This window comes from Neophocaena asiaeorientalis, unplaced genomic scaffold (genome assembly GCF_003031525.2).
Source record: "Neophocaena asiaeorientalis asiaeorientalis breed wild unplaced genomic scaffold, Neophocaena_asiaeorientalis_V1.1 scaffold25, whole genome shotgun sequence".
Classification (NCBI taxonomy): domain Eukaryota; kingdom Metazoa; phylum Chordata; class Mammalia; order Artiodactyla; family Phocoenidae; genus Neophocaena; species Neophocaena asiaeorientalis.
The window spans coordinates 471829-490537 of NW_020172492.1; the positions used below are offsets into that span (position 1 = coordinate 471829).

Sequence of the window (18709 nt, forward strand, 5' to 3'; positions counted from 1 at the left end):
AAAAGACATTAATGAGATAACAGGTATATAATCCCTCACTTGCAATTTTAAAATCCAAAATTTCTGAAGACTGAATTTTTAAGCAGGTTTGACACTAAAACTTGTATAAATGCTGGACCTTAGCCAAACTTCTTGAAACTCTTTGTATCCTTTATCAGATTTATTGTGGATATTCATATGTTTGCTACAGAAATATGAAATTGTCTGTTGCTTCAGGCCCAACTGAGTGTATTACATGAAATACATTATGTGCCCAATATTACTTTCTAAATCTAAAAAATTCAGTTCTGATACACATCTGGCCCCAGGGGTTTGGGAGACAGAATTTGAGGACCTGCCTGTCTTGGGAAATTAAATAACATGAGAATCTACAAATTCTGCCTGCTTTTCATTGAAATTTGTTTGAAAACATCTTCGATATAACTTTAAAAACTTATTGACCTCAAAGATCATGGCATTATATACTAACTGGCCATGTGTCCTTGGGTAAGTTACTGTGTCCCTGAATTTCATGTTCTTCAACCATCAAATAGGGGTAATCAGGTCTTCCGAAGGGGTGAGATATGAAATAATAGAATGCATGTGACAAAAGATTTTTCAGTCTATAAACTGTGCTGCAAATATATAGTTACTATTTTCTTTCTGTTAATAACTGGCATTATTCTTCAACAATCTATTTGGCTTTCATAGTCACTAAGAACTATTCTTAAAAACTGTTAACAGACTCTAAATGAGTAGCACTTAGAATGATGCATATTTTTAATATTCAATATTTATATTATAAGATTTTGTATTATATAAAATAGAATATGTTTTCATATTATAAATCGGCAAGTAAGTGTTCCTGGTGTGGCTGCTGCTACAGATTCTAGCTGATTTTGACATGGTTTATTTTACGTTTCATACTGTTAGTAAATGAGGGAATGCCAAGGGGGAAAAAAATGAAATCCTTTTAAGTGACAAAGAGTAACTTCTAGTTAGACATGGCTTTCATTACATCCACCAGGAAGCCTTAGTTTCTTTGTTAAGTAAATTCATAATTTGCCTGAAATAATGGATGGGTTAACCAAGAGCTTTTTTTATAGTTAATATGGTGACTTAATTCTTAATCATCCTCTTTCTTATGGGATAGAAACAAGCAAAAATAACAAGAAAGGATTGTTATTCCCACCCAAATGTATGATATATATGGTGATGGCAGTAGTAGTAATAGTAGCAGTAATAGTAATAGTAAAACCATCAACTTCTATTTTTAGACTCTTTTATAAATCATTGACCATTTTCATATAGGCTTTTAATAAAAAATTCCTCCAAATTCTAAACAATAGGTTAGGTACCTTTTTCTAGTAAAAGATTACTTACAAATTTATCCTAAAACAAATTACCAAAGAGGGAAAAGGCATCAAAGCTAGGTCTTTTTCTAGCGTGTTTTACAACATTTAGTATTTAGGAGGAATAATAGAAGTATCTGAGATCACTGTAATGACTTCAATAACAATTTATTATTTCAAAAGAAATTGACACTGGATTTTTATTGATTTTTGAAATATATCATTTTCCATCTCCCAATATAAATTAGTACAATAGTGTTGACATGTACAATCAGTATATACTGCCAGTATAGATTTCTAGAAAATGGACGATTTAATGTTTCCAGAACTGACCCACTCTCACAAGGTGACAGGCAGACACAGAAGGATAAATCCATGGTTTTTATGTTAATCTCATTTTGTATATAGAATGTTAATAGAAAGAAACAAACTCAATGGTTTTCTTAATAGATAAAGTAATGAAGCTTTCAAAGGAGGTAATTGCTGAGCTGATAATGATTTATGGTAAATGAAATTATTTCTGCAATGAATTTTCCATATATCCCTAAAGTAAAACTATAAAGTTTTGTTTCATGGAGTTGTATCATATCCTTCCCAGAACATTAATTTCTCAATGATATCAACATTTTTACATAATTTAACACCATGGTTAACTTAATTGCACTTAAATATACATATATTTTATTTTTACAACTGGAAATTCAAGTATTGTGTTTTGGCATAAGTGTAAGAAAAATGTGGCCATTTGAATAAAATAAAATATTTTTTTGTCATTGAGAAAAAAATTTAATTGGTTGAGTGAACTTTTTACTTCCAACATTTTATTATGAGTTGAGTATAAATAGTCAATGAGAGAAAAGAATGAGCTTTCTAAATACATTAAAACAGTAAGAAGAAATTTCCAATTATGATGACTGTTTATGCTCTCAATTTAAATAACTAGAAAAAATAAAAATCAGTGTGTGCAGATTTGGAAAAAATTAGCATATAACTTTGTTACCTGAGAAAAGGTTAACAAGTGAGTTAAGCTTTTTACAGGCTGGAAGTCATGTAAATGGACCCCAAATTAGAAAATATGACCTGTACCAGTAGAAAAAGATCAATCAACAGAAACAGACTCAAAAAACACAAATATTACATAGTTATTACAATACTATCTATATGTTTAAGGTGGTAGAGGGAAACAGGAGAATAAGGAGAGAAATTGAAGATATGAAACTCTTATTAGAGTTTAGAATTTGTAATGCAGTATTCAAAATAAAATGTGTACTGGATGGGATGTACATAAGAATAGCTACCACAGAAGAAAATATCAATGAACAAAAATCCATAGCAATAGACTATCCAAAATGCAAAATCGAGAAGAAAAGAAAAAAACCTTGAAAAAATACTGTTTGTTACTTGTGGGGCAGTATCAGATAATCATGTAATTGGTACCAGAAGGAGGAAGAGAATGGATATTTGAAGAAATAATGACTAACATTTTTTTTCCACATTTGATGGGGACTCTATTCAAGATCTAAGAAGCTCAGTGAAACTCAAGCAATATAAATATAACAAATAAAATAATGCCAGGACACAATATAAAAAGTTGCCAAAAGCCAGTGATAAAACGCATCAAAAGAAACTGGACAACACAGTATACTTACCTCTTATTGTGTTTCCATGTAGGCAGAAGAGCATTTTGGAAACAAAAAAAACAAACAAAAAAAAAGAAGCTGGCGGAAGAAGTCATTTTTTTTTTTTTCTTGAATGAGAGACAAATAAAAGGACAATAGCGAACTTCTTGTCAGAAACTTCTCAAACCGAATCACAGTTGGGGAACTTCTTTAGAGTACTGGAAAAAATAGTCTACCTAATACTCTATAAAAATATCTTTCTAAACTAAAAGCAAGTAAGGACAGTTTTAGGGAAAAAAGCTGAGAAAATTTGTCAACAGCAGCTCTGCAGTCTAAAAAAAATGTTCAAAGAAGTTCTTAAGATAGAAGGAAAATGATGCCAGGTGGAAAGTTAGATCTAAACAAAATAAGTAAGTATGTGGGCACATGTAAAATATACATTTCTATTTTTAAAATTTTGTTCAAAGGTAATTTACTGTTTATAACAAACATTGTAAGGTTTATAGCATATATAGAAGCAAAGAAGTATGGCAGTAATAACTCAGATAATAAGGAAGAAATAGAAGTATAATGTAGTAAGCTTGTTATATTACATGTGAAGTGGTGTATTATTTAAGAGTAGATACCGAAAAGTTAAAGCTGTATATTTTAGACCCTAGAGCAGGGGACAGCAAACTGAGGCACACCAGTTTTTGGAGAAAAGCAAACATTCTTTCTAGTTTTTGTATTTTTTTATGGCTGCTTTCACTTTACAGTTTAAAAAGTTTAATAAGTAAAGCAGAGCTCATATGGCCTGAAAAGTCTGAAATGTTTATTATTTCATTCTTTACAGAAAAAAAAACATTTGCCAACCCATGATCTAGAGAAACTACAACACAACTAAATCAAAGAGATATAACTAATAACTAATAGTGCAAATAAAATGGAATGATCATATGAAGAGCTTTAAAAAAACTCATTTAATCCAAAGAAGACAGGGAAAGAAGAAAAGAGGAGCAAAGAACATCTGGGACAAGTGAAACACAGCTATCAAGATGGTAGATTTAAATTCAACTATATTTATATTAAATATAAACGGACTAAACATTTCAATTAAAAGGCAGAAGGCATCAGATGGGATTAAAAGAAGCAATATCCAGCTCTGTGTTGCCTAAAAGAAGCCCACTTAAAATGTGAACAAAGAAATAGATCAAAAGTAAAAGCATACAATTATATTTCATATAATCACAAATCCATAGAAAACTGGAGTGGTTATATTAATATTAAAGTAGGTCCATACAATAACTTGGATGCCTGACAAAAACATTACACAAAGGGAAAAAAAGCCACACAGAAACACACTGTAAGATCTTAGCAGAGTTATTGTTCCTAGAAATCAGTGATTCTAGGGGTTGGAGGTGAAAGGTGGAAATTGACTGCAAAAGGGTAAGAGGGATCTTTTTGTCATTATAGAAATGTTCTAGGTTGTAATTATGGTAGAGGTTGCACTATTCTATGCATATATCAAAACTCATTGAATGTGCATTTTGAATTAGTAAATTTCTTATTTTGTTTTACCAATAAGTCTATGAGATAAACAGAACAATGATGATTATCCAAAGATAACTTAAATTATATGCTTAAAATCATCTAGGAAGTTTACAGTTAACTTGTTAAAGGTAAACCTATAGACTTTGCCTATCTTGTTCATTGCTGTCCCCAGATTTAGAATTATTTGTGACTATAATCATGCCCAGTTAACATTATTAAATGACTAAATTGTAGAATAAAATAATGAATATCATGTGATAAATTATGATTATCAACTAATCATAAAAATGTCTGTGGTAAGTCATACGGTGGTACTACAGGTTAGCTGCAAAACTGAAAAACATGCTATATACTTATTTTTAACTTGTTCAGATAATATGTTCAATACATTTTTCTTCAATCTCAGATACTATTTCAGGTGAAGTACCTTTAAGTTTAAAGTAGTGTATCCAACTACTAAAATGAAAATAAATAAGGTCTTTCCAAAACCTTTTGGACTTTCTGTGTAGAAGTGTATTTATTTTACTTTTTCAGATGATCAGCTAGATCATAGTTTTAAATTTAGAAATATTCACCTGAAAATATATTGAGCCCGTTATTTGCAAATGTAATTAATGTTCTATTTTTTAAAGTGTACCTGTGTTTGTTACTTTGCAGACAATCTGTACTGTTTCAGCCCACATCACTTAATGTAAAGTATTGTAATAGTATTTTCAAAGAAACTAGCATTTATTGAGCAGTTTCCATTCACTAGGGACACATAATAGCTCTAAAGGTCAATTCTTGTTTAGGGGAGGGTGGGCAGTGGAGAAAGCATTTTAAAAAAACAAAACTGAACCTGAACCATTGAAGAAATAGTATGCTTCTAGACACATTATTCACTTTTTTTGAATTCTCTATCACATTAAAAAATAGCAAGGGGGTTTTGGTCTTTTACCATTTATACAAGGTAGTAATATAGATTTCTAAATGTTAAGAAATATCAAATACTCCATTTTAAAAGCAAATTGAGTCTAAAGTAACTAGTTTTGTGTATGAAGCTAGTAAGTGATGGGGAGGCTCATGACAGTTGAAAATGAGTGATTTCTGAAGCTTTGCTTTTTATCATTCTTCTTGTTTGGCTAATTGTTTCATCTCATCTTGATTTCTGGATGTTTATATGAAGGGAGGTTAAGAGAGTATATTTCTTGCTTTTATCTTGTGTATCATAAAGTAGTTCCAAATTATCGAAAGGTAATGAAAATCATTTTAAGTAGAGGTGGTTAAATATATTTATTCTTTTATCTGTACCTCTAGCCACCTTTTCTTCCCTGAAAATACACTGGTAAGTTCAGTAAAATGAACAAAATAGTTGTACTCATAAACACAGTTTGATACTAAACTGGAATACATGAGCCAGTTAAATAAGCACTAAAAAACTAACCCGTTTCATAGGTGGATAACACATAATGTAGATGGAAATTCAGGTGAGGGGAAAGGGAAATCATCTCTAGGTTGTGCTATTACCAGTTATTTGGACTGCACCCTGTTGGGGAGATAAGCACTGTGCCATGGAGAGTATTTTCTCTGGTATTTCTTGTGTCACTGAAGAAAAAATATGCTCTCACGCTGGTACAGACCAATTTCTTCCTTTTTAATTACTTGCCTTTTCCATCAGCATTCAGATATACTGTGGTGTCCATCCTAAAACATCTCCATCTCTTCTTCCCTCCCTTCCTCCCCACTTCACTCTGCTCTCCCCTCCCCCCCCTTTCTCTCTATATGGCTCTCTTGCTCTCTCAAGCTCTCCGTCTATCTTTCCCTCCCTCCTCCCAAATTTCCTGCATTTCCGTTGCTCCCAAGCCACCATCGTCTCTCCCCTGGGCTTCTGTACTATTCGCCTACTATCCCTGAGGGCAAATTTGAGCCCCCACAAAGTCCATTTCCCACAGAGCAGCCAAAGTGATATACTCAACACGAAATCAGATCATGCCTCCAAACCTCCCATCCTTACAACTTTTCAATGGCTTCCCTGTGCCTTTAGACTAAAATTCAAACTTCTGATCAAGGTCTCTAAAGCTCTCCAGGGTCTGGACCCAGCTTGCCCTTTTGACATTGTCTCCAACTAACTCCTCCTTGTTTAGTCCATTCTCAAGGACCTGCTTTCTGCAACTTAAACTCAATCATTTCAGCCTTTCCCATTTGGGGTTCTTTGTCTGTAAACTTTTCTTCCCCTATCTTTGCATGCCAACACCTTCATATCACAATATAGGTACAATTATTATTTACAAGTTATGGATTGAATTTGCCTGCTCTGATAATAGGAAACCTTTATACAGCACTTGATATTCTGGATCAGAATTGATTCTAAGAACTGTATATTTATTCTGATATATTAATGTTAAATTATACTTATTATTCATTTATCATTTAATTCTAATAATACGCTTTAAGACAAAAAACTATTGCTACCCCATTTTACAGGTGAGGAAACTGAACAGAGAAAGATTAAGAAATTAAGTAATGTGCCTAAGGTCTCAGCATAATTGGGAAACCAGGATTTCAATGCAAGCCCTCTGGTTTCAGGGTCTTTGTTCTTAACAGAGCTTTTCATTGATACCTTTGTATTCTTTGAAATGCTTCTCTGATAACAATACACAATGGATGTGTGTTTTTGGCAGTCTTATTTAACAAAACCTACACAAATACATGTAAGATTTAAATTTATTTTATCAAATTTTATTCTACTCTTTTAAAACTTCTTTTAAAATACTTCAAAAGGGATGTTTTAAAAACTGAAACAAAACAAAAATATGAAACTCATGTGTGTGGAATGGGACTCAATCAATTATTATGTAAGAACAATAGGAATATACATCTATATCCTTTCTGTTATGATCTATTTACCTGAAACACTCTATGCAGAGTATTTCCTATATGAAGATTTCAATTGAATAATTACATATGCTAATTAATGCAACAAAAGAAGTTTCTTGGTAAACACTACTAGTAGTTGTTTAACTTGACTTGAATTTCTTTTAAAGTTTTCAGTATTCTACTTCATTTATTTCAACTTTTCAAAGAAGAATAGTTTTATTAAGATAAGTATGTCAATGATGAACAATAATTTCTATAAGACACTTTAAATGATATAGTGCTTTTTATTTTACCAAGGTCAGAGATTGCATATTAAGAACACATTGAATGTCCTCACAATAGATTTCCTTAGTAGATATTTTTGCTGGGTAGGAGATAAAATCTCGATTCTGGTTCATGAGCCAAATTTTCCTAAGTAAATTTATTTTCTTCGCTAAATATGTTATTATATTTGTGGTAAAGAGCCTTTTTATCTTCAGTTGGTTGTATCTGCAGATATGGAACCAACAGATATGGAGGGTCAATCTGCAATTTTTTTTTTTTTTTGTCTGCCTGAACGGCATGTGGGATCTTAGTTCCCCAACTAGGGATCGAACCCGCGCTCCCTGCTTTGGAAGCGTGGAGTCTTAACCACTGGACCACCAGGGAAGTCCCAAGAGATTTAATCTATTCATGTCTTTGCCACCACCAATGGTGATTAATTACTATGATGAGGTCTTAAAAATACAGGAAACCTACCATATTTCTCCCTCCAGAATTCAGAAATAACTAAAAAATATGTAGGGAATAACTGGTAGAGATAAAAATACCAGACTTAGGGCTGATACAACTAGATTGTTGAATGTGATTTTGATAGATGACTACAGTGGGCTTTTAAAAGCTCACCGTCTAATTCTTAAAGTCACAGAGTGAAAGAGAGTGAACTGTAGGACTTCCAGACAGAGCAGCACGGCAGAGAACAAGCAGACAAGGTGAACCCTACAGCAAGGCAGGCATCAGAAGGAAAGAGAGAACAGCTTTGAGCTCTGCAATTTATTTTAATTCTGTTAACACTGAGGAGGTCAGTGAGGGGTGGGTGAGGAAAGACCAGGAGTGATGAGTTCTGACTGCGATGTTACCCATGTTTCCATATAAACCTTATGGGATCATTGAATTGAGCACATCAGCAAAATGTTTGCTCCAATTCCTGGAGTCCATGGAAAAACAAAAATCTTCAGAAAGATAAAATCCAACTATCTGCTTGAACAGACACGATAGTTATACCTAGTTCTGTAAAGTTCTCAGTTATCTAGAGAGTTTTTACATTTGTAACAGGCATACCAAGTCACCAATAAGATTTTGACCTCATCCCAGAACCAAAAATGAGTACAACATCATGTTAATAATCAAGGAGAAGGGTTTAGTATCAATATTAACTGAGAAGGTATCTGTTAAAATTGTTTTCCCTCTAGTGCCACTGTTCAATAATGTTCACTGCTTTACATAAGAGACTTCAACAGTGCCATTGTTTACATGTGAAATTGAGTTATACATAGCCAAATAGGTGGAGATTTTCTAATGACCTATCACATTTCAGGGCATCCTGCTTTAGTCTCCAGAATGCACCATTAACCTCTGTTCTTTGGTTTCATTATTGTGGAAATTCACACAAGGCGGAAATTTCTCAGAAAGAATACATAAGTCAAAATTGCTTTTTATGTAGAAAGATGATTCTGGTAATCTTCTGCCAGTACAATATGCTTTGAGTTGAAATTGCACCTTATTTGGAGTAAGCTCATCGCTATATATTCATTGGAATTCCAAGCTCCAGCTGATTGAATTAGCCGTCCACCCCCTCCCCCAGGTATGATTGGCAGATTTAGCAAGTAAAAATACAGGATTCCCAGTTAAATTTAAATTTCAGATAAACAACAAATGATTTTTAGTATAAGCGTGTTACCTATAATAGTTGGTGTGTGTATATATATATATATATATATATATATATATATATATATACATATATATATGCTAAAAAATTGTTAATTTTTAATTTGAAATTCAGATTTCACAGGGCATTCTCTATTTTGCCTGGCAACCTTATCCCCATGACAGGATACAATTCCTTGTGTCTGCCCCTGGGATATGCAACTGAAAATATTCCTTTATTTGAGTATTAATTTGATAATCTTATGATTATAATAGCTTTACTGGCAAACTTACGGTGGGTTCGATTATACTGCAGTTTATCTGCCTTGTAAGATAAGGATGTTCATTTATAGACTTAAGAATAAGGCACATCTGGATATCAACTTGAAAGATCATAACCGAAATTACTGTCTTTCACAGTCAAGTGACAGGTTTCTAGTCAAACCTAGTGGTAGATGCTATTTTATAAAAATAATATATATTTTCCAGTGTAGGAAATTATCAGGATCAACTATATTGGCCTAAAAAAGATCTTTAATTTTAGGCAGTTACTTGAGTATATATCTTGATATATACTTGATATATATTGATATATCTCTATTAGTATGAAATATATTCTTAGATTTTGGATCAAACTGCAAAATTTAGTACTACTTTTAGGAACCAAGCTTGTCTGCAACTGAAGTGGCTAGATGAGTACTATGGCTCTAGAGCAGGGTTTGAAACAGTGCCCTCCCAGCCTAAAAACTTTACCCTTGGGAAGATTAATATTTATTGAGTATGTGTCCATGTGGCTTTATATTTACACCTTCTCATAGCCTTAGCAGCTAAAAAATCTCAATCCTAAAGCTATTTTCATTTTCAGTGCCAGTTCAGTTCTCTATACTTGAAGTCTGATGATGTTTTCAGAGTGAATTGACAAACTTAAAGGGCACAGCTTTTTATTTTTAAAATATGTATTGTTTTAGAGAAAAAACAAAGGATCCCGTGGTACACTTCCCTTAAAACTTACAATTAAATTCTGTTCCATGGGATTCTTTGCATTTGGCAAGAACATTACCATGTCTTATATCAGATATATCATGTAAGGAAGTCAAAAGTATTTAGGGCCTTCGTGCTTTTTAGGTACATTTCTGTTGTGTTTTTTAAACACGATGACATTAGATGATTTTTTGCAGAATTCCCATATGAATGTTCCTTTCTGGGATGGCCATTTATAACCACAATTTTTTTAATAATTATTGAAGCATAATAAATTAAGTGAACATCCTGTCTAGCTATTTCATTAACAGGAATACTTTTTCAGTGTAATAGCTTACAAGGTAGATTATAACTGTGGTTGTTCTGAACAGAATTAGATACTTTATTTTTAACATCTATTGGAACAAAAGGTGAGCACCTGTCAGATATTTCCAGTGGCAGTAATTTGAAAATAGCCAAAGTTATGTACACGATCCTGCTGTGGACAAAGCTGTAGCAAGTTATTGTTGACAGCTCTATGGTTTGAAGATAAGACACTCTACAATGATTCCTGTAATTTTCTGTAAGTGGTATAACACACTTGGCGTTTATTTATCTTCTAGATGAAATGAACGATCATCAAAGTACCCTCTCCTACATCCTGATAAACCCATCTCCAGATACCAGACTAGAGCTGAATGATGTTGTGTAAGTTGATCTCACATAAGGCATGTATTTTCAGAAAACCATGGATTTATTTACTTTTATATTTTTATTTCCACCATAATAGCCCCTTATCTTTCTTGTGATACGAATGCTTAGGAAATCAAAGTCTAAATTTTGTGTTCAATAAACAAATGCATTTTGTATATTGCTGTGTGTAATACTATATAAAAGCAGTGTAGGATGGTAGAGCTAAAAAAGAAGGAAAAAGCAGCATGAATTTTGTATTTTGTGAGCAAATATACATTTGGACAAATAATAGAAAATATGTGGAACAAGAAGAGATCAGCTCAAAGGAAAACCTAAAATATCCCACACTAGCTAGTTTGAAATACCTGAGAGTTTCTCAAAGCCAAGGTAAAATTGGTCAAAACCCTTATTAGGAAAGGATCTATGGTAGTAATTTGATTCATTAAAAACTATGTATTATGCATGTTCAGTTGTACTAGTGTTGCCTTAAAAATGTGCTCTATAGAAACAAATAAGGCATTTCCCCTGATTTCAAAGTGTTTACATTCTAATTAACAAAACTACAATTTAAGCATTAACTTTTAATAGCAGTATATATATGAATTTGTCACATGACTTAAGCATTGATTAAGTGAGATGGTGGTTTTCAAAATTCAGGAGAGAAGCCATTATTGTGAGCTACAGGGATTACAAAGGACGACGGACTTGAACTAGACACTCAGGGTAGATGGAATTTGTGCAGGTGGAGAGAAAGGAGGGGACAAATGCAGAACATTTGTTCCAGAACAGGGAGATGGCTTGAGAAAATGCACTGCCTGGGCATCGCATAATGTGTGCCAGCTGGCAATACTACAGAGCCTAGTTTGACCAGAGTAAAAGCTTTGTATTAACATCTCTGTTGTTAATTAGTTAAACATAATATTGGCAACATATTAAACCTGGCTTTGGAAGGACCTTAGATGACAAAATAAGGAATTGATATTCAACCTTATAGACAACGGGCAGCACTTGGATATATGAGCGAGAAAGTAGAAGGATTTTAGCAAAGGCATTTTGACAGTTGTAGGTGTAAACCTAGGTGAGAAATTCCTAATGAGTCTGAGCTTGAGGTTCATGGTTCTAAGGCCGAACTGCATCAAGGCCTGCTTACACAGGGTAGTTAACTCCAGGTTGTATTGGTGACATAAAACAAATGCCAAAGATTCAAAAGTCTTGGTGGGTGTTAGGTCCACAGGATGTGTTTGTATCTATAACCTGGAAATAATAAGGTCAATGACTAAGAAGAGTGAGAACATTATGTGATGCAGAGCATGAAGTGGATCCATGCAAGTGATTTAGAACTAAAGCCAGTAATATGCCAGCAATTAGATGCTGTCAGTTTCGTGGGAGATTTTGGCTGGGGTTGGAGGGTTCAATTTTTTAAAAAAGAGCTCTGTAAAAAGCAATAGAATTGATTGGCAGGATGGAGATAAGAATCGCTCATAACATCTGGATGATGGATTGTAAAGACAAGATCCTATGGAGGTAAATTTATGGAGACAAAGAGTGAGATTTGTTCATCGGTCTGGGAATTGGAAAATAAGGGCTCTCACATGGCTTTCAGATTTCAAATCTATGTGATTGCAAAAGAAATTACTGCTTCACTGAAACAAGTCAGTAGAGGGAGGCACTTTTTCAAGCAGGAAAGAGCAGTCGTTGGGTATGGAGAAAAGAGAGGTGATGAGCTGGGATTTAGGTACCTTGTTCAGTGTGCTAAGTGGAAATGTCTAGAAAGCATATAGAGATACAGTACCAAGCTTTGGAAAGAAGCTAGTTCTATATAGAAACTAGTTACTTTTCACCTTCTAAATGAATAAAACCGAAAAGAGAATGATTTTTTGAAAAAAAGCGATACATAAAGAAGTAAAAGTAGAAGAATGAATATTGGCCTGCTGAGTGCTGCTCAGTTTTAGGGCAAAAAGATGAATGTGCTTCAAAGGCTTCTTAGGAAAATACATCAGCAGGGGTAACTTTGACCCAAAATCAGTGTGAAAAGATTTTTGTAAGTCACCTAAGATACAACTAGCAAGTTTAATAATGCTTTATTTTGCCATCTGATGATACTGGTTAGAGTATAGGAACTTGGGGGAATCTGATGAATGGTGATTCCAGCTGCTAGAGTTCTTAAGGCGGCTGTCAAACTTTATATCCAGTGGGGATGCTGAATTTTTGGAGCACTTTAAGCTAGAGGAAAATATCTTATTTGTGATGCACCTGGCTTTCAACTGCCCATTCTGGAGACTTTACTTAGCATATGACTGTAATACAGCAAAACTGCTCCGTTTTTCTTGTGTCCATATTTACACATGTCTTTCTTCCTTTAACCCATAAAATCAGGCAATTTTTTAAAAATCTGCCCTTGTAGTCCCAACTTTCATATGTCTCTTTTTTAAATTATCAACTATATATGTTTTTTTTAAAAAGTTGGGATTACCTTATTTTTATTTCATAACAAGTTGTAAATTTCTTAAGCCTAATATAATTCTTTTCCATGATTATTTTTGATGGCATGGGAAGATAGTGTTAACCTTTTGAGTCTATGTATCAGTACAAATCCTTCCATCAGATAGATTTTATAATTCAAAATAATTCCTGAAACTTTTTAAAACTGAAACATAAAAATAAAATATATGATGTTACAATATATACAGGTAAAATAAGCATGGAATTTTCTGCCTTTTGCATGCTACTATTTTTTATTAGTTTTAAGCTAAAACATCAACTTGACTGCTATAAAAAAAAAAAAGAACTCTTTTTTTCCATGATCTGTTTTTTTGCATCGAGATAATTAAATTTTAGTATAACTGGAGCAAGAAAATATGCTACCATGACAAGCAGTACAAAAAATGCATTTAAGAAACTTATTTTATTAGACTCATACTTTTAGTAGTGATTATAATAGGGAAAGGAAATTTTGCAGCTACATCAATGAATTTAGGGGATAATGGATTATACTCATACCTTTTATGTTTTTCTAAAAAATCACTTTCAAAAGTTCATTTTAAATGAAGGTGCAACAATACTTTGATTTGAAGAACAATAAATCACTAGGTGATATGGGGTTAAAAAGCTTAATGTGCACTGTTAGTTTTCTTCATTGATCTACTATGCTATTGATATTCAAAGTAATTATAAAGCAGGTGGTTGGATAACAAAATCTAGTTAATAAATAGATCCAAGGACGCTAATCTCAACTTTCATTTGATCCAAGAAAATAGACTGTAGTGCTTGAAATTGCTCTTTTAAGGGACATATTTTACAAATATTTTTCCTTCGGTTTTTAAGAGGAGCAGTACAAATCTTCATTAGAGTCCCCGCTTTTAAAATAGTTTCTCCATTTATTTTGTAACTCCGAACATTATTATAAAACTATGAAATACTAATTGCATTTGCACCTGAACAAGACTTTTAGAATGCTGTATTACATATATTTACTTTCCTTCTCTCCCTTCCAAAACCTCAGTGGTTTCCAGTGGGAAGCCTTTGGAACAGAAATAGAAACTACTTATCCTGAAACTTAAAGTCCTGTATTAGCTGCTTTCTATGTTTCTTCCTGAATTTACATACCATCGTCTCCTGGTCTAACTGGTCCTCTAAAGTCAAACTCATTTTCTAAACGTGTTGGGAGCATCCTTTTCTGTGTCCCATTTCCTCTCCGTTTGTCTCCACTTAAGCCTGGAAAGCCATCAATCCAACCTCCTCAATAAACTATTCCCTCATTCACTGTTGTTCTTTTTGTCTTTCTGTGTTGTTTGGAATTTCTTTTTAATCTTTCCATCTGTTTCATAAATTACGCTCTGTTAATCCTCTGCAGGGGTCAGAAGTGTATGGTTTTTTGTATTCCCAGGACCTAGCCCAGTAGTCCAGACACGCTCAAGAAACGGACGCTCATGTCACTTGACGGTCTGAAGTAAAACATCTCTCTTGAGACAAATTCTAACATTATTGAAATGTGTGAGTTTGGCAGGTCAACATTTTCCTATTTACTAGTAGAATGAATTGAGAATTATTTTCTTTGTCCAATTTCTTACTATAGCATAACCTGAATTTTAGGTTAATAAATTTCCCAATAATTAAAATATTATCTAGGCATAATATCCTCCAGAGCGTTTATGAAATCATTAATTTTATAGAATCATAGAATATTTAAATTAAAAAGCCTATAGAATAATGTAGGTCAAATTTATTTATGAATGATAAAAATAACACTAAGAGCAGTTGATTAATATAATCATGGCTAGGATTTAGGTATCCTTGATAGAAAAATAGCCAAAGAAAAGAATAATAAATCAACAAAATACTAAAATAAAACATAAACTTTTGAAAAGATGGAGGTGGTGAAATGTATCCTAACTGAAAGATAATGATTCTTCATTCATCCACATTCATCTTGATAATTTTCTCAGGTGTAGAATTATTACAAGCCCTTGCCAAATAAACAGCAAGTCCTTCCACCAACGTCATATAGAGACAAGTTTCAGTAACTTTAAACACTGAACAAATAAATTTAAAGTAACAATCTAAAGTGTCAATGTGAACTAGTTTTTTTGATTACAGTTATTTGCCTTGTTTTCTTTTCTTAGATACTTAATCCGACCCGATCCACTGGCCTACCTACCAAATGGTGAACCCAGTCGAAAAAACAGCATCTGCAACACCACAGGCCAAGATTCTCGGGAGGAAACTCAGCTTTGATAAAAAAGAAAATAAGAGATTTTTTTCTCCTACAAGGATCTTGCTTGAAACAACTCTAAATCTTAGAAAAACAAGAGTGTTGCTGGCATGAAATAAAGTAGATTGGAGTATATCCAATTCTCTCATATTAAAAAAAAAATCTATTCTCCTAGAAGTTTAGATAATTTTGAAATTTAAAGTACTGCTTTGCTGGTACTCCTCCCATTAATATTTGAAAGACATCAATGGAATGATTTTGAACACCTAAATTGAAACGCAAAAATTTGAACCTGATGTTTCATTGTTTGACAATAATACAAACTGTATGAAGCCAATTTTTAAAAAGTATTAAGGTTTATGAAAGTAAACTAGAAGTCCAGTTATATCTGGTGCGTCCCAATGGACATAGAAGATTGTTGCTCCACTTAAAATTAAATGTGTCCTATTATATTCTTTAAACTTGCCATTTTATAAAAATGAGCTCATCACAGGTGTCCGGCCTTCTCTACACAGATTAACAGACAAACTTGTATGGCTGACTTTTGTGTAAGAATCATAGTTTGCTTTAGAATATGAATCTTTAAGTCATTTTACCCTTTTTGTTGACTTTTCACATGATATATTCATTTTAGAATTTGAGCTGTTCATAGCATGTTTTATTACTCTGAAGAAACCAAAACAAACAAAAAGAAATATCAACTACATGAACTTTTCCCTAACTTTATGTTTAACACACGTTGTATGCCAAGAACAGTATGCGAAAGCAAATATTTATTGTTTTCCTAAAAGAGTCCTAACATAGAGAATACTTAAAACACATTTGTTGACTTTAATCTAAGAATTGAAACATTAATTGAAATATTCAGTAATGATTTTCATTAGACTCTTGAGCTTTAACATTTTTTATATATCTATACAGTATATTTCATTAGAAAGATAGTTTAAAATTAAAAGAAACAAAATTATACTTTTTATAGAATACAAAGAAATTTCAAAACATTAAAAGTCCTCCTTTATGCCTTTAGTATTGAAATAATAATACACCAAAAATTGGTATATCAAAAATTTTGATCTAATTTTGGAAAGTTATCTATAGGAGCTATGTTTTAACATTGTGAGGAAACAGCATAAAATAAAAATAAGTAGGTTTTGCTGTTTAAATGTAAGGTAAACCATACATAATTTGACGGTTATAAATAAAGAAACGCTGACCTTTGGCAACACCAGTGCTTTTACCTATGTTGCATTATTCCCTTTCAGAAACAGGTTGAAAAGCACAGAGCACAGTTTGCCAGGCAGTTGAAATGCACTGTCATTCCCATGAAAGAGACATTGACAAATTTAAAAAGATATTTTTCTTCCAATTTTGTATGTTTTTATTTCTGAATTTGACATTAAATTTTAATTCAACAGATAATAGGACACATAAGACTAGAAAGAGACGTGTTATCATTTCTTTTCACAAAGAAGCAGATAAATTGAAAGGAAAATAGAAGGATTCAAAATAATAAAGAGGGCTTCCCTGGTGGCGCAGTGGTTGAGAGTCCGCCTGCCAATGCAGGGGACACGGGTTCGTGCCCCGGTCCGGGAAAATCCCACATGCCGCGGAGCGGCTGGGCCCGTGAGCCATGGCCGCTGAGCCTGAGCGTCCAGAGCCTGTGCTCCGCAATGGGAGAGGCCACAACAGTGAGAGGCCCGTGTACCGCAAAAAAATAAATAAAGAAAAATAAAGAAAGCCTAATATTTCCCCAATAATTCTATGGATATAAAATATAAAACATAAAATGTGAAATTATAGATTATATAGCCATTGTATATTTGGCTTTGAGAATATGAAATGCCTATTTGTTTAGTATTTTACATTGCTCTCATTTTAGAATGACAAGAACATCAAGAATTTCCCCTAAAATAGGGAGAGCCTGTATTTAATTTTCTTTAACTATACAGGGAAGTAGAATTTATAAGAGGTTACTTAAAATTGGAAACATATCTTAAAACAAAGATTGTATGCATATGTATGTGTATATGTTATAAACACAGCTGAAATATATCAGACAAATACATATTCACATGTAAAACTTCAAACTAAAGGTGGAACTGAACAAATACATGTAATGGAGGACAATAATAAATTTAATGAACTTGTTTCATATCTGCACATTGATATTTAAGTATGATGTTTCTTTGAGTTGCCTTTTCTTTACTCCATTACAGTTATGTTTAGGAATAAATGTAAGATTTTATGAATCTTCTATTTCCCCACAAGATCTCAAGTTGAGTATTTTTGCATTATGACAGTTGTCAAGACTAGGATTTTAAGCTAGGACCTGACTATATTTCCTATAACACTATAAAATTTGTTTCATAAATTTTACAATAATTATTTTTGATTATGAACATTAGTCCAAATTTAATATTTGACACAATTCATATTAGCTTGCTATAATAATGATAGTTTATTAGCTTTTCTGTTATTTAAAGAATAAAAACATACTTATAAAAGCCTTTTAACAAACAGTTGCCTTTTTAAATACTTACACTTGCATATGAAAATAAAAAATGAAGTCAACATTAGTCCTTGTAACCCTATGGGATTTGGTTCTGTTTATTGTCTATGTACCATTTTGCTACCAGTTACACTGAATTGCTTTAAAATAAATAATAAAATTATTTCTGATGATGAAAACCCTTGATGTTTTTTGCCAAAACTTGAGGTATTTAGACAAATTATATTTTGAGTTGTCACAATTATATTTTCACTTGTCACTTTAATATTTCAAAACCAATATAAACATGAAGGTGATCTTGTTGGAAAAGATAGCCATAAATAAACTCGTTGAATTACTTCTTAACATAATAGCTCCTGAATAGCTATGTCACAGGAAAAGGGAAGGAAGGAAGGAAGGAAGGACAGGGAGGGTGGAAAGAGAGAAGAGGAAGTGAACAAAGGGAGGGAGGGAAAAGTAGAAAAGGAAAGGGAAGAAGAGAGAAGAAAAAGAAGGCAAAACGAAAACAATGTAGGTGCCAGAAGAGAATATTTTCTTTTTTAACAAAATGGAAGATAATGTCTCAATAGAGTCATTTAAAGGCCAGAAAAGC

At 32.8% G+C, this 18709-nt stretch overlaps 1 protein-coding gene across 3 annotated transcripts in view; it reads left to right on the forward strand.

Annotated features, from left to right (window-relative positions):
• The window catches only part of KCNT2 (potassium sodium-activated channel subfamily T member 2), a 360211-nt gene extending 344580 nt beyond the window's left edge, over nt 1-15631 (forward strand). For all 3 annotated transcript variants that reach the window (XM_024738205.1, XM_024738206.1, XM_024738207.1), the window contains 2 exons: nt 10828-10912; nt 15520-15631. In XM_024738205.1, coding sequence (XP_024593973.1) covers nt 10828-10912; nt 15520-15631 — 197 coding nt within the window. The remainder of the gene's footprint in view (nt 1-10827; nt 10913-15519) is intronic.
• The last annotated feature ends 3078 nt before the right edge of the window (nt 15632-18709 follow it).